Raw genomic sequence first — 14,216 nt, forward strand, 5'->3', positions numbered from 1 at the left:
GGGGGATGGCCACACCGCAATCCCTTCTCCTCCATTCTCCTCTCAGGATCTTGGGCACGCACACACACGCGCCCGGAGTGAGTTTAAGCCACCGGATCCAGGATTTGAACTGCGGTTGACTACATGGGAGTCTAGCAACATAGCCATTACGCCAATTGCTGGTCCCAGTGACTTGCTTTCTCACTCTCTCTCTCTGTGTCTCTGTCTGATGGGTGCATGTGTCCTGTAGCAAATTAAAAAATAATTACGACAAAATTAAACAATTCTTTGGAAAAAAAAAAAAAAGAAATTTCCTACAAAGCACATGCCCACACCACAGAGACAGAAACAGAGAGGGAAAGTGAGAATGCAAGCTGCCAGGATCAGCACTCAACCGCAGTCAGCCATGTGGGAGTCCAGTGCCTTAGTCACCACGCCACCTGCGGGTCCCCCAAACGGTATTTTTTCTTAGAGATTTTTGCTATATATTACAATGTGTGTGTTTTTTTGTTTTTAGAGAGAATTTTGCTATAGGGTGGATGTGTTCATCAGAGACACAGAGAGAAAGAAAGGGAGAAATCACCCCCTAAAGGGGATGGCCACACCACAATCCCTTTTCCTCCATTCTCCTCTTGGGATTTTGGGCATGCAACACACAAGCGCCCAGCGTGCATTTTAAGCTGCCGGGTCCGGGATTTGAACCGTGGTCAACTACATGTCAGTCCAGCGACATCACCATTACCCCATCTGCTCTCGTGTGCTTTTTAAGCTACTGGAAGCAGGACTTAAACTGCACTCAGCTCTGTGGGGTTGGGCTTCCCTTAACCAGGATATGTGTGCTCCTCTGAGAGAGACAGAGAGGGAAAGTGAGAAATCACCCCCCAGAGAGGATGGCCATACTGCAATCCCGTCTCCTTTTGGGGTTTGGAGCACACACCCACGTGTACGCAGCGTGACTTCCATGTCGCCAGGTCCAGGACTCCAACCACAGTTGGCCATGTGGGAGTCCAACGCCTGAGCCACGTCGCCATGGGCGGGTCCCAGTACACTCTTACTTTAATTCCTCTTTCCCATGAACTTGTTGAACTCCGCTCGTTTGCACTGCAATTTGCAGACTCCCAAGGCAAAGCTAGCTGCCTGGTGAAGGGAGGGCCCTCGGAGAGATTAAATAACTCACCCAAGTAACTCCTCCTGAACGAGCAAAAAGATACAAATCTAGGTTACTGGGCTCCAAACCCTGTATTCAGACACCGTCCTGGCCTTGGGACGGAGACTCACCCCTCACGCCCCTGTCGCCTCTTTGACCTCAACTTTACTTCCTTTTTATTATTTTTTTAAAGATATTTGCTATAGGGCGTGTGCGCTGTCAGTGAGACAGAAAGAGACAGAGAGACAGAAAGCGAGAAATCATCCCCCAGGGGGGACGTGCACGCCACAATCCCTTCTCCTCCATTCTCCTCTCGGGATCTTGGACACGCACACACATGCGCCCGGCGTGAGTTTTAAGCCACCGGGTCCGGGACTCGAACCATGGTTGGCTACATGGGAGTCCAGCGACATAGCCATTATGCCACCTGCTGGCCCCTCTAGTTTTTTATTCCCTCCACAACCACACTGACCTCACTGTTCCTGGAACGTCCCACCTCACAGCCTCCATACATCCTGTTCCCTCTGCCCGGAGAACGCCCACCTCTTGAGATCTCAGACTCAACACCATCTGGGTGGTGAAGTCACCCAGGCCCTAGCCTTGCCCAAACCTTTCACCACAAGCCCTAACAACTTCCTGCACTGTGCAGACGGCCAGCGGCAACACCACTGAGCAATCACACACTCCCCATTGTCTTGTCTTTTCTTTTCTTTTTTTGTTTTTGCCCAAGGGCACACGTACTTGCCAGAGAGAGGGAGATAGAGAGAGAGAGGGAGAGACAGGGAAGGGAAGCACCTCCCAATGGGGAGTGGTCACACTGCAGTGGCCATAGGACACCTGCTTGCCAGTGGATGACAGAGATAATGGGAGGTGAAATAAGAAATCACCCCCGACGAGGGTACGGCCACACTGCAATCCCTTCCCTCCAATCTTCTCATGAGATTGTGGGCAGGCACGCACATGCACCCAAGGTGAGTTTCAAGCTGCCAGGTTCGGGACCTGAACTGTGCTACGCCATATGGAAGTCCAGTGCCTTAACCATGACGGCACCGGGCTGGCCCCATGACAATGTGTGTTTTTTGTTTTTAGAGAGAATTTTGCTATAGGGTGCATGCGTTCATCAGAGACACAGAGAGACAGAGAGACAGAAAGGGAGAAACCACCCCCCACAGGAGATGGCCACGCTGCAATCCCTTTTCCTCCATTTTCCTCTTGGGATTTTGGGCACGCATGCACATGCACCCAGCATGAGTTTTAAGCCACCGGGTCAAGGATTTGAACTATGGTCAACGACGTGGCAGGCCAACAACATAACCATTACCCCATCTGCTGGTTCCCACGAGTGTGCTTTTTAAGTTACTGGAACCAGGACTTGAACTGTACTCAGGGTTAAACTGTGGGGTTCGGCTTCCCTTAACCAGTAGGCTACAGGGCCAGTCCTCTTTTTCTTTCATTTTATATATGTTTTTGTTATTTTTTAGTTCTTTTATTTATTTTTGGACATTTTGTATATTTTTTCAAGGCAGGGTGTCACTATGTTGCAATCATCCTCAGACTGCCAGCCGGTACCAATTACAGGTGTGTGTCACCAAGCCTGGCCTTTGGGTTGCGGCGGGAATTGAACCTGGGCTTCTCATGACTCCTCAGCAGGCAGAGTGGGTGTGACTTAGCAGCGTGTGCCACCGAAGCTGGGCCCATTACTATACCGAACAATCTACTTATCCCTAGAGGAAAGCAACCTCTGACCTCGGTATGTGGCACACACAGGTGCTCAATAAAGGCTTGGGGCGGGGTGAGCAGACAGTGGTGCAACAGTAAAACATGACGCTCTGAAACGCTGACCCACGTGGGAAGGTTCCAGGTTCAAGTCCGGAGACCTCCCTGAGGACACCGGGCAAGCACTGCCCCACATCTGGGGCTACATGAAGCTGAGGGGGATACACTGTAGCACCAAGACCTTGCTGGGGGTGCCTGTCTCTTTGTATCTCTTGCTCATAAAAGAAAGAAACTTTGGCCAGTAGGTGGTGTGATGGTTAAGGGCCTAGACTCCCACATGGCCCACTGCAGTTTGAGTCCCCGACCTGGTGGCTTGTTTTCTCACTTTCTATCTCTCTTTATCTCTCTCTGGTGAGTCCCTGTGACCTATAGCAAATTAAATAATGATAATAAATTAATCATAAAAGAAAATAAAGCTTTGTGGCCAGCCCATGGTATAGTGGTAGGGGTGGCTGGATCCCACGTGCCTGAGTATGTGGGTGAGTCCCAGACCCAGCAGCTGAGAAGAATACCAGGTGTATGTACAAGTGTCCTGAAAGGAGGATGAGATGGAGGGGGAGTATGGGGCAACCAGCCCTCATGGAGGAGGGGGTACTTTCTTACTCTCTCTCTCGCTTTTTTTTTTTAAAGAATTATTTTATTCAACTTTATTTATTTATTTATTTTTAATTTGGTGAGGGAGAGAGAGGGAAAGTGAGAAAGCAAGCTGCCAGGTCCGGGATTTGAACCACAGTCAGCCATGTGGACAGCTGGCGCCCTTCACAGCCACACCACCTACCAGCCTCCTTATGCTCTTTTATTTCCAGCAACCTTGCATGCCTTCTGGAAATTTTTTTCTTAAATATACTAATTAGAATGTTCTAGAATAAGTCTGTGGACTGAATAATCAGGTTCTCACCTCAGACCTCCACCCACAGCCCTGAGGAGGCCAAGCAAGTCCCAGCCCTCCACCTCCTGACCCCCAGTTGTCCCCACAGGTCCCTACCAGTATAGGGACCCAGTAATAGTTGAGCGGAGGGGCCGTGTCCTGCACAATTCTAATCCGGTGCGTGAAGAAGAAGAAAGCCAGGATCCCTGGAGGGGGAGGAGGAGAGAAAACAGTTGGTTAGGACTTCTCTGTGGGCCAGCAAGTGGCATGGGGGTTATGGGAGCTGGACATCCACATACCCGACAGAGGTTCGAGTCCCGGACCTGGTGGCTTCCTTTGTCACTTTTCCTCTCTCTCATCCCCCTTCCCTCTTACTCTGTCCCCTTCTAGTCAAATTTTAATTAATTGATTAGTTAATTAATTAAAGTTAAATAAAATAATTCTTTCTTTTTGGGGGGAGAGGTTTTTTGCTATAGGGTGCATGCCCGCGCCAGAGAGACAGAGACACAGAAAGTGAGAAATCACCCCCCCCAAGGGTGGATGGCCACGTCGCAATCCCTTTCCTCTCAGGATCTTAGGCACGCATGCACACACGCCCAGCATGAGTTTAAGCCACCAGGTCCAGGACTTGAACTGCAGTTGACTACATAGGAGTCCAGCGACATAGAAATTACGCCAAACGCTGGCTCCAAGTTAAAAAAGAGTTCTTTGTAAAGAAACTACCTCCCTGCAGGAAGGTGACACTACAACAGAAAGCAACATGGGGGACCAGCAGGTGGCATGGTGGTAAAGGTGCCGGACTCCCACGTGGCTGACGGCAGTTTGAGTCCCAGACCTGGTGGTTTGAAACATACACCAGGTACATATATGCACATGCCCACAAGGAGAGTGGAGGAGAAGGGATTGCAGTGTGGCCATCACGCCTGGTGGGTGACATCTCGCTTTCTGTCTCTATCTCTCTGGCGAGCACACACACTATATAGCAAAAATCTCCAAAAGAAAAAAGAAGAAGAAAAGACAGCAACATGACAGAGGTCATTCCCAACACGCTCACACGTCGCAACAGACTGGGTACACCACACTCACCCACACTACCCACGATCAGAAGTTTGCCCAACAGGAAGAGGAAGTCGGTGACTTTGTCCAGGACAGCCACTCTGCAGGGGACAAGGAGAAGTAGGTGTAAACGGGGGCCGGGGAGAAGGGAGGTGACAAGTGGAGGGCGTCATCCCTGACCTGATGATGTTTCTCATGAGCAGGAAGAAGGCATTTCTGGCCGAGGTGCAGAAGTTGGTGCCATAGATGGCAATCTGTAGGCGAGAGGGAGGACGGGGTCAGGCCCACGGCAGAGGGAGGGGAATTCTCCCGCCCACCAGGAGCCCGGCCCACGCACCATGATGTAGGCATTTCTGTTGAGGAATTTGATGAACTTTTCCAGGCACCAGAAACAGCATTTGAGACAGGTCATGAGAAACTTGGCAAACTTATTCTCTGCAGCTAGAAGAGAAGGATGAGATACACCGGTGGAGGAGCGGGCAGGTGGCGTGGTGAATAAAAGCGTGGATACCCTCACCACCGATCGTGGTTCAAGACCCAGACTTGGTGACTTGCTTTCTCACTTTCCCTTTCTCAATCTCTCTGTCTGTCTGGTCAAATTAAAAATCATAAACAGAACAATTCTAAATAAATAAATACATAAATATATTTTTAAAAAAGATATACACTGGTGGAGTGGGGATCAGTGTGGCCTGGCAGACACCCCCACTTCCACTCCCATGCACTCATAGAACGCACCATCCAAGAGGCAGGGAGAATAAACGCGATCCGGGACATCCAGCCCCAACCCTCACAGAGGAGCCAATCGGCAGCTGCTTTTCAGCTCCACCTCTGTGAAAGGAACCAATCAGAACCCACACTGCTGAACTGGCTCCGCCTACCACGCTGAAGTCGCTCCTTTTCACCCTCTTGGCCCCATCCCAAAGTACAACGAATCCGAAGCCACAGCACCTCTCCTCGTGAAGAAACCAATCTTAGTTCTGCTCTCTTGAGAAAAAATCCCGGCAGAAGCCGTCTAGCGGAAACCAATGGTAAGTCAGGCCTCTTGGTCCCGCCCCTTCTGGGTAATCCTTCTACCCAGTGGGCTCTCTCAGCTGCTTCTCTATCATATGGACCAATCACACAAGCCCCTCAGTTTCATACATAGGCAGTAACCAATCATTGTCATACCAGCCTGACTCCGCCCAACCCCAGGTTAGAACCAATTACAGTCTGCCCCCTAGCCCCGCCCTCCCCGAAGCAACCAATACCATAAGCAGATGAAGCGCACCTTTCAGGCGCTGATCCAGGTACTCCAGCATCACTCGTATGATCTGCACAATGGCTAAAATGAGGGCGCCGAAGGCCAGGGAGCCCGTGTGATACCTGCGGGCAGACGGGGTGGTCAGTGGCCTGGCCAGGCCTCCACCCCATCCCACCTCTAACCCCAGCCCAACCTGAGCGCCCGACTGAAGGCAGAGAAGAGCGGGAAGGCGGGAAGGTCGTCTGGCTTTTGCAGAGCCCAGTAGTAGGAGGCGAAGGCCCCCGCCAGCGTGACCTGGCCCAGGGCGAGCACGAAGTTGGCCAGCCAAAAGAACATGAAGGCGTTGAAGATCTGCAGGCCCAGCAGTGCCCGGTGGTAGCCCGACTCCCCTCCGTAGAAAGCGAACTGGCAGCGGGCATTGGGGCACAGGCGAGATTCATTGGCCGAGGGGAAGGTCTGTGGGAAGGACAAAGAGTCAACATACAGGGCGAGGAGTTCCGCGTGGGCCCTGGGTATCAGGTCGGAGGTCAGACTACAGACAAGGAGCCCTGGGATCAGAGTTAAGTAAAAGAAACGGGAATTCAGGGTAGAGACTTGTGAAAGCATAGAAGCATAAACTGGCTATGATGAGGGTTATGAAAACGAAGTGGGTGCAGGAAATAAGGTCAAAGGGGAAAGAATGCATGCTTCAAAATTTAGGGTGGTGGACAGGATCATTGGAGAGAGGAAGCCAGCTTGCCCTTGGAAGTTGCCAGATCCAGTAATGGGGCCTCGCCCCCGCCCCCCACAATACCCAGCACAGGCATACAGCAGGTGCTAAATGTTTCCTCAAGGATCTCCCAGTGGGATGACAGGCTTCAAATTGCCTGGCGCTGCTGGGGCAACACCTGCCCTCCCCACCCCAGGAACGCCCACCTCGGGGTTGCAGGTTTTGCCAGTAAGCGGGCAGGTGACGTCATCAAAGATCTTATAGACGGCTTCATTGGAGGTGGACAGGAAGCTGATGGTTCGTTAAGGAACCTGAGGTTTGAGCCAGTTCCTGGCTTGGTGGTTAAGGCAGCTGGATCCCACATGGACGATTAGATTGTTCGAATCCCGGACACAGTGGCTTGAGACACACAGAGGGCATGGGACCAGTAGTTAGCATAATGGCTATGTCGCTAGACTCCCACATAGTCGACCGCAGTTCAAGTCTCGGACCATGTGGCTTAAACTCATGCCAGGCGCGTGTGCATGCGTGCCCAAGATCCCAGGAGGAGAATGGAGAAGGGATTGTGGCGTGGCCATACCCCCTGGGGGGTGATTTCTTGCTTTCTGTCTCTCTGTCTCTCTCTGTCTGGCAAGCGCACGTGCCCTATAGCAAAAATCCTCTCCAAAAAAAAAAAAAAAAAAAAAGAGGGCATATGTACATGCAAACCCAACATTCCAAAGGAGCGAGAAATGGAGAAGGGATCGCAGTGTGAGACACCTCAACAGGGGGTCAAGGGCTGCTTTCTTACTTTCCCTCTCTGTCTTTCTGGCAACTGAAAAAAATTAAAATTAAGGACCGGCAGGTAGCATAAGCGGCTGAGCCACTGGATTCCACGTGGCCCAGCACAGTTCAAGTCCTAGACTTGATGGTTTAAAACATGCAGTGCACGCGTACATGTGTGCCCAAAACCCCGAGAGGAGAACAGAAGAGAAGGGATTGCAGCATGGCCATCCCTCCTGCAGGGGGAGGTGACTTCTTGTTTTCTGTCTCTCCTGCCAGCACATGCACCCTATAGCAAAAATCTCTCCAAAGTAAATTAATTAATTAATTAATTAATTAAAAAAAAAGAATCCAAAGGCCAATAGATGGTATGGAGGAAAAAAATTAAGATGGCATGGAGGTTAAGGTGCTGGATCCCACAGGGCTGGCTGCATGGTTCGAATCCTGATCTGACAGCAAGAGACTCATCCGAGGCGTGTGTGTGTACCCCAAATTCTGAGAGACCGGAAGAATAGGAGTTGTGGCATGGCCATCCCCCTCTGGGGGGTGATTTCTCACTTTTCGACTCTCTCTAGCTCTCTGGCGAGCACACACGCTCTATTGCAAATAAAGAAAAAAGAAAACTAAACTAAAAAATAATTTAAAAAACATTAAGGACTGGGGCTGGCAGGTGGCATGGTGGTTAAAGGCACAGGACTCCCACATGGCCGACCACAGTTCTAGTCCCGGACCTGGTAGCTTGCTTTCTCGCTCTCTCTCTCTTGCTCTCTTGTTCTGTCCCTCTCTGGTCAAATTAAAATAAATAAAGTTAAATAAAATGATTCCTTAAATACAAAAATAAATAAAAATAAAAAACATTTGAGATGCCAGCAGGTAGGGTGGTAGTAAAAGGTGCTAGACTCCCACACGGCCAACCATAGTTCGAATCCCGGACTTGGCGTGTGCTTTCCCAATCTCTCTCTGTCTCTCTCTGATCAAATTGCAAAAAATAATAATGATAACAAATAAATATAATAATTTTTTAAAGTAAAAGCTTTGATAAAAATGAATCACTAGATAAATAAAATAAAAATTAAAAAATATTTACAAAAACAATGAAGAAGGAACCCAAGGCATCCCAGGGGCTTGTAGGAAAGGACCCAGTCCCCATCAGGTTCCAGCCCTGCCCCCAAGCTGCAGGTGGCTTCCGGGCTAGTCTGGCCTAAAACCCGTCCCGGGGCGGAAGTGGGAAGCTGGGGTCTGGAGGTGGATACACAGCGGTGCTGGCCCAGTAGGCGATGCATAAGCACAGGAGGAAGAAGGTGACCAGCGGGTACAACATGGAGCACATGACATATCCTACGGCCCTGGGGAGAAAGGGACAGACGCAAAGATCACAGCCCGGACAGCTGGCCGCCACGCCGCGCCCCGCCCCCGGTGCCCTGCGCGCACCTGCTGGCCTCTTTGATGAGGGCAATGGCGATGAGGATTCTCTTCCGGAGGAAGATGAGCAGCAGGATGATGACAACCTCGAGGATGCTCAGGATGATCACTGAGAAGGAAACAGGGTGAGCCGGCAGCCCTCCAAGGCCTCGCGGGGGTGGGGGACGGGGGACTCACTGAAGGCCATCCAGGTCTGGCGCAAATGCAGGTACACCCGGAAGTCGGTCTGGAAGCCGAGGTCCACCAGGGAGACGTCAGAGCCGGCCTCCCCTCGCAGCCGGGCGTACTCCATGTAGCAGTGAAATATCCCTGGGGGAGGGAGGAACCAGGGCGCTGAGCCTGACCTCAGCCCACCGGCCAGTCCCCAGTCCTTGCAAGACAGGTACAACAGGGATAGGTGCACTCGCCAGAGATGGCCACAGGACAGTCCTCCTCCAACTCCTCCTGGGATTTTGGGCATGCATGCGCATGTGCCCGGTGTGATTTTTTTGGGTAATTATGAATTAATTACTTAATAATAAGTATTATTATTGTTCCACCTGAGTTTGGCCAGAGAGAGACAGAGAGATAGAGTGAGAAAGCAAGACGCCAGGTCCGGGACTCGAACCACAGTCAGCCATGTGGAAATTCCAGTGCGTTAACCAGAACACCGCCTGCTGGTGTGATTCTCAAGAAACCAGGTCTGGGATTAGAACTGTGAAGCAGCTATGTGAGATCCACTGCCTTAACCTCCATCATGCCACCTGCTACCTCAGGTCCTTGTTTTTTGTTTTTTGTTGTTTGTTTTTTTTTTTTGCTATAGAGCACGTGTGCTTGCAAGAGACCGAGAGAAAGAAAAGTATCCCCTAGGGCAGACGGCCATGCCTGGATCCCTTCTCCAATATCCTCGTGGGATTTTTGGGTGGCCGTGAGTTTCAAGTTGCCAGATCCAGGAACACAATGAGGGGATGTTGGCGTGGCCATCCCTCCTGCAGGGTGATTCCTCACTTTCCCTCTCTCTGTCTCCTGTCTCTCTCAGGCGAGCTACACATACCCTACGGTACAAATCCTCAAAAGAAATCTTTTGTTGTTCAAAAAAGAATTTGTTTTGGGACCAGCAGTTAGCGTAATGGCTATGTCACTGGACTCCCATGTAGTCGACCGTGGTTTGAGTCCCAGACCCAGTGGCTTAAACTCACGTCGGGCACGTGTGCGTGCGTGCCCAAGATCCCGAGAGGAGAATGGAGGAGAAGGGATTGTGGCGTGGCCATCCCCCCTGGGGGGTGATTTCTTTCTGTCTCTGTCTCTCTCTGTCTTTCTGGCAAGCACACATGCCCTATAGCAAAAACCTCCCCCCTGCAAAAAAAGGGGGGAAAAACACTTTATTTATTTATTTTAATTTGACCATAGGGAGACAGAGCAAGCGGGGAGGGGGAGTGAGAAAGCAAGCTGCCAGTTTGAACTATGGTGGGCCACGTGGGAGTCCAGCGCCCTTAACCACGATGCCACCTACCAGCCCCAAAGAAAAATATTTTTAAGGGATTAAAACACAAAGGAAATTTGAAATGGACAACCGTAACATAAAGCAGAGGTGTGTAGGCAGGGCGTCAGTCTTCCCAGTCCAGGCTCAACAGGTCCCTCCCCTGGTTTTAGCCTCTCACATCTGCTTGCCATTAAGCCACCCAACGAGCAAACACTAATTATTCCCATTTTATAGAGGAAGAAATTAAGGCACAGGGAGATGAGTCATTGCCCAAGGTCACAGAGCTGGAAACTGCCGGAGTCAAGATTTGCAACCCCGGAGAGCCCACCGGACTGTACATTCTATTTGTTTTTGAATTATTTATTTATTTGAAATGTTTTATTTATTATCATTACTCTTCTGGGGTTTTTTTTGTTTTTTTTTTGAGAGATTTTCACTGTAGGGCACGTGCGCTCGCCAGACAGAGAGAGACATAGAGACAGAAAGCGAGAAATCACCCCCCAGGGGGGATGGTCACGCCGCAATCCCTTCTCTTCCATTCTCCTCTCGGGATCTTGGGCAGGCACGCACACGCGCCCGGCGTGAGTTTTAAGCCACTGGGTCTGGGACACGAACCGCGGTTGACTTTACATGGGAGTCCAGCGACACAGCCATTACGCTAACTGCTGGTTCCCTACTCTTCTGGTTTTGACCAGAGAGAGACAGAAAGGAAGAGTGAGAAAGTAAACCTCCAGGTTTGGGACTCGAACCGTGGTCGGCCATGTGGGAGTCCAGCGCTTCAACACCACGCCACCTGCCAGCCCCAAATTTATTTATGATTTTTTTTTAAATATTTATTTATTTATTTCCATTTGTTGTTATTATCATTTTTAAATTTTGACCAGAGAGAGACAGAGAGAGAGAGAAAGGGAAAGCGAGAAAGCAAGCCTCCAGGTCCGGGACTCGAACCGCGGTTGGCCACATGGGAATTCAGCACTCTTAACCACCACATCACCTGCCGGCCCCATGATTACTACTTTTTTAAAGAATTATTTTAACTTGGGAACCAGCAGTTAGTGTAATGGCTATGTCACTGGACTCCCACATAGTCGACTGCGGTTCGTGTCCCAGACCCGGTGGCTTAAAACTCACGCCGGGCGCGTGTGCGTGCGTGCCCAAGATCCCGAGAGGAGAATGGAGGAGAAGGGATTGCGGCGTGACCATCCCCCCTGGGGGGTGATTTCTCGCTTTCTGTCTCTATGTCTCTCTCTGTCTGTCTGGCGAGCGCACGCGCCCTACAGTGAAAATCTCTCCAAAAAAAATTTAACTTTATTTAATTTATTTATTTTAATTTGACCAGAGAGGGACAGAGAGAGAAAAATGGAAAGTGAGAAAACAAGCCACCGGGTCTGGAACTCAAACCATGGTCGGCCCCATGGGAGTCTAGTGCCCTTAACCACCACGCCACCTGCCAACCCCTCACTTTCTCTTTCTCTCTCTCTCCCGCGAGCACACGCACACAATGGAGCACGCCTGATGGCCCAGGATGAAATTCTCCAGGGTCATTGCCAAGCGAAGGGCCTGGACACTTCGCAGACCCTGGGACGAGAAGGTGACCGCGAAGCCCAGAGACTCACCGTAGCCCAGCACCAGAATCACCAGGACGATCATGACCCAGACCATAATGCCAGCCAGGAAGCGGAGCAGGACGATGAACAGCAGGCTCATCACCATGGCGATGACCAGGCCTCTGCGGGACCAACCAGGGCCATGAGCCGGTGCCTAGCCGGTCTTAGACATGGCGGCCAGGGATGTCACCTTCCCGCCCCACCTACATGACAATCCAGTACCAGGAGACAGTGTAGTCTTCGAATATCCGCATGGCCAGCTGCCGGGCCTCCAGGACCCCGTTGGCCTTCCTGGAGGAAGGGAGACGAGAGTCAGGCCGGAGCTCCTCCCGTGTCGGACCAGCCCCAAGCGATGCCCCCTCCCGGAAGGTGTGAGCGGGCGTGGCTGAGGGGTCGTCCTCACTTGGCACCCTCCACCAGCTCCGTGACGTTTTTCCGAGCGCCGTGCCCGTCCTCGTAGGTCGTCTCGTTGCCCACCATGAGGACGCCCTTGTGGGCGTGGATGGCTGGGAAGCAGCGCCGTGCCACTGTGTGGGGCAGGGGACGAGGACGGCTCAGGACGCGCCTGCGAAGGACCCTCCCCGGGTACCACCTGGGCCTGGCAGGAGCCCAGACTCACAGGGTTTGCTGGGCGTGAGGACAGCTGGGCAGTCGTCATCTCGAAGCACCTCAGCCACGCCCTAGAAAGAGAGGCGGGACCAACAGATGGCATAGTGGTTATGTCACCGGATTCCCACGTAGTTGACCACGGTTCGAGTCCCAGATCTGGCAGCTTGGAACTCATGCCAGGCGCGTGTGCATGCATGCCCAAGATCCCGAGAAAAGAATGGAGGAGAAGGGATTGCGGTGTGGCCATCCCCCCTGGGGGGTGATTTCTGTCTCTCTGTCTCTCTAGCAAGCGCATAACAAAAATCTTTCTCTCCAAAAAAAAAGAAGAGAGGGACATCGGGAGGTGACTGCCCGAGGCCAGCACCTCCCCCTGCCCTCATGGGCAGCCTCTGCTCACCTTGTTGTTCTGGAAGCCGGGCACGCAGAACTGCTTGTAGTACTCGAAGTCCCGGGAGGTGCGGGCATTCAGGAAGGTGAGGTAGCGGTCGGGGCACTTCTCCACGCAGATCTGGGTGGGCACGGGTGGGAGGTGCAGGAATGGACAGGGACAGTCCCCGCCCGGGGCAGGGGTCCCGGCCCATGTTCAGGGGATGGAGAGGAGGGATGGGTGGACAAGGTACCTGGGGGGTGGGACACTGGAACTCCAGAAGGACCAGGGGGCTGGCACACTTCACGATGTTGAAATAGAACAGGAAGGGCTTGTTGCTGAGGTCGGAGATGGGAGGTGGAGATGGTCAAGACGTCTCGATCACCCCGTATGAAACCGCGTCCCAAAACAACAACAGTAATAATAATAAAGGCAGCAGCAACCCCACCGTGCCAGGCACCGATCTAAGCTCTGAAGGAGAAATCTTCAGAAAGAAGGTGGGTATTATGAACAACTGGGGGGGCTGGCAGGTGGCATGGTAGTTAAGGCGCTGGACTCCCACATGGCTGAGTACGGTTCAAGTCCCGGTCCTGGTGGCTTGCTTTCTCACTTTCTTTCTCTCACTCTCTCTAATGAGCACACATTCCCTATAGCAAAACATAAAATAATAATCATACGAAAAATATTTTTTAAATTTAACTTTGAGCAGAGAGAAAGAGAGAGAGAGAGAGAAAATGAGAAAGCAAGCCACCAGGTCCAGGACTCAAACCACAGTTGGCTATGGGGGAGTCCAGTGTCCTTAACCACCACACCACCTGCCAGCCCCCAGAAAATAAATAAATATTTAAAAAGAAAAGAAAATGAGGCCAGCCGCTAACATGGTGCTTAAGGGGCTAGATCATACGGCCAAGTATGCATAGTTCGAGTCTTAAACCTGGTAGCTTGAAAAACATGCTGGGCACGTGTGCATCCATGCCCAGAATCCTGAGAGGAGGATGGAGGAGATTCCGATGTGGCCATTCCCCCGGGAGGTGATTTTTCACTTCCCATGAGTGCATGCACCCTCTAACCCACTTTTTAAATTTTTTTAAGAGGTTTTTGCTATAGGGCGCATGTGCTCGCCAGAAAGACAGAGAGAGACAGAGAGACAGAAAGCGAGAAATCACCCCCCAGGGGGGATGGCCATGCTGCAATCCCTTCTCCTCCATT

The 14,216-nt window shown here is 51.5% G+C and overlaps 1 protein-coding gene across 4 annotated transcripts in view; it reads right to left on the minus strand.

Annotated features, from left to right (window-relative positions):
* Window positions 1-14,216, minus strand: part of SLC44A2 (solute carrier family 44 member 2 (CTL2 blood group)) — a 42,395-nt gene that overhangs the window by 3,743 nt on the left and 24,436 nt on the right. For all 4 annotated transcript variants that reach the window (XM_027765541.1, XM_006161534.3, XM_014592860.2 and 1 more), the window contains exons 5-20: window positions 13,261-13,345; window positions 13,038-13,148; window positions 12,651-12,711; window positions 12,435-12,558; window positions 12,239-12,322; window positions 12,041-12,153; window positions 9,140-9,271; window positions 8,972-9,071; window positions 8,794-8,886; window positions 6,985-7,069; window positions 6,263-6,525; window positions 6,097-6,191; window positions 5,164-5,267; window positions 5,007-5,080; window positions 4,857-4,927; window positions 3,888-3,976 (exon numbers count right to left, since the gene is read on the minus strand). In XM_027765541.1, coding sequence (XP_027621342.1) covers window positions 3,888-3,976; window positions 4,857-4,927; window positions 5,007-5,080; window positions 5,164-5,267; window positions 6,097-6,191; window positions 6,263-6,525; window positions 6,985-7,069; window positions 8,794-8,886; window positions 8,972-9,071; window positions 9,140-9,271; window positions 12,041-12,153; window positions 12,239-12,322; window positions 12,435-12,558; window positions 12,651-12,711; window positions 13,038-13,148; window positions 13,261-13,345 — 1,684 coding nt within the window. The remainder of the gene's footprint in view (window positions 1-3,887; window positions 3,977-4,856; window positions 4,928-5,006; window positions 5,081-5,163; window positions 5,268-6,096; window positions 6,192-6,262; window positions 6,526-6,984; window positions 7,070-8,793; window positions 8,887-8,971; window positions 9,072-9,139; window positions 9,272-12,040; window positions 12,154-12,238; window positions 12,323-12,434; window positions 12,559-12,650; window positions 12,712-13,037; window positions 13,149-13,260; window positions 13,346-14,216) is intronic.

This window comes from Tupaia chinensis, unplaced genomic scaffold (assembly GCF_000334495.1).
Source record: "Tupaia chinensis unplaced genomic scaffold, TupChi_1.0 Scaffold138665_1, whole genome shotgun sequence".
Classification (NCBI taxonomy): domain Eukaryota; kingdom Metazoa; phylum Chordata; class Mammalia; order Scandentia; family Tupaiidae; genus Tupaia; species Tupaia belangeri.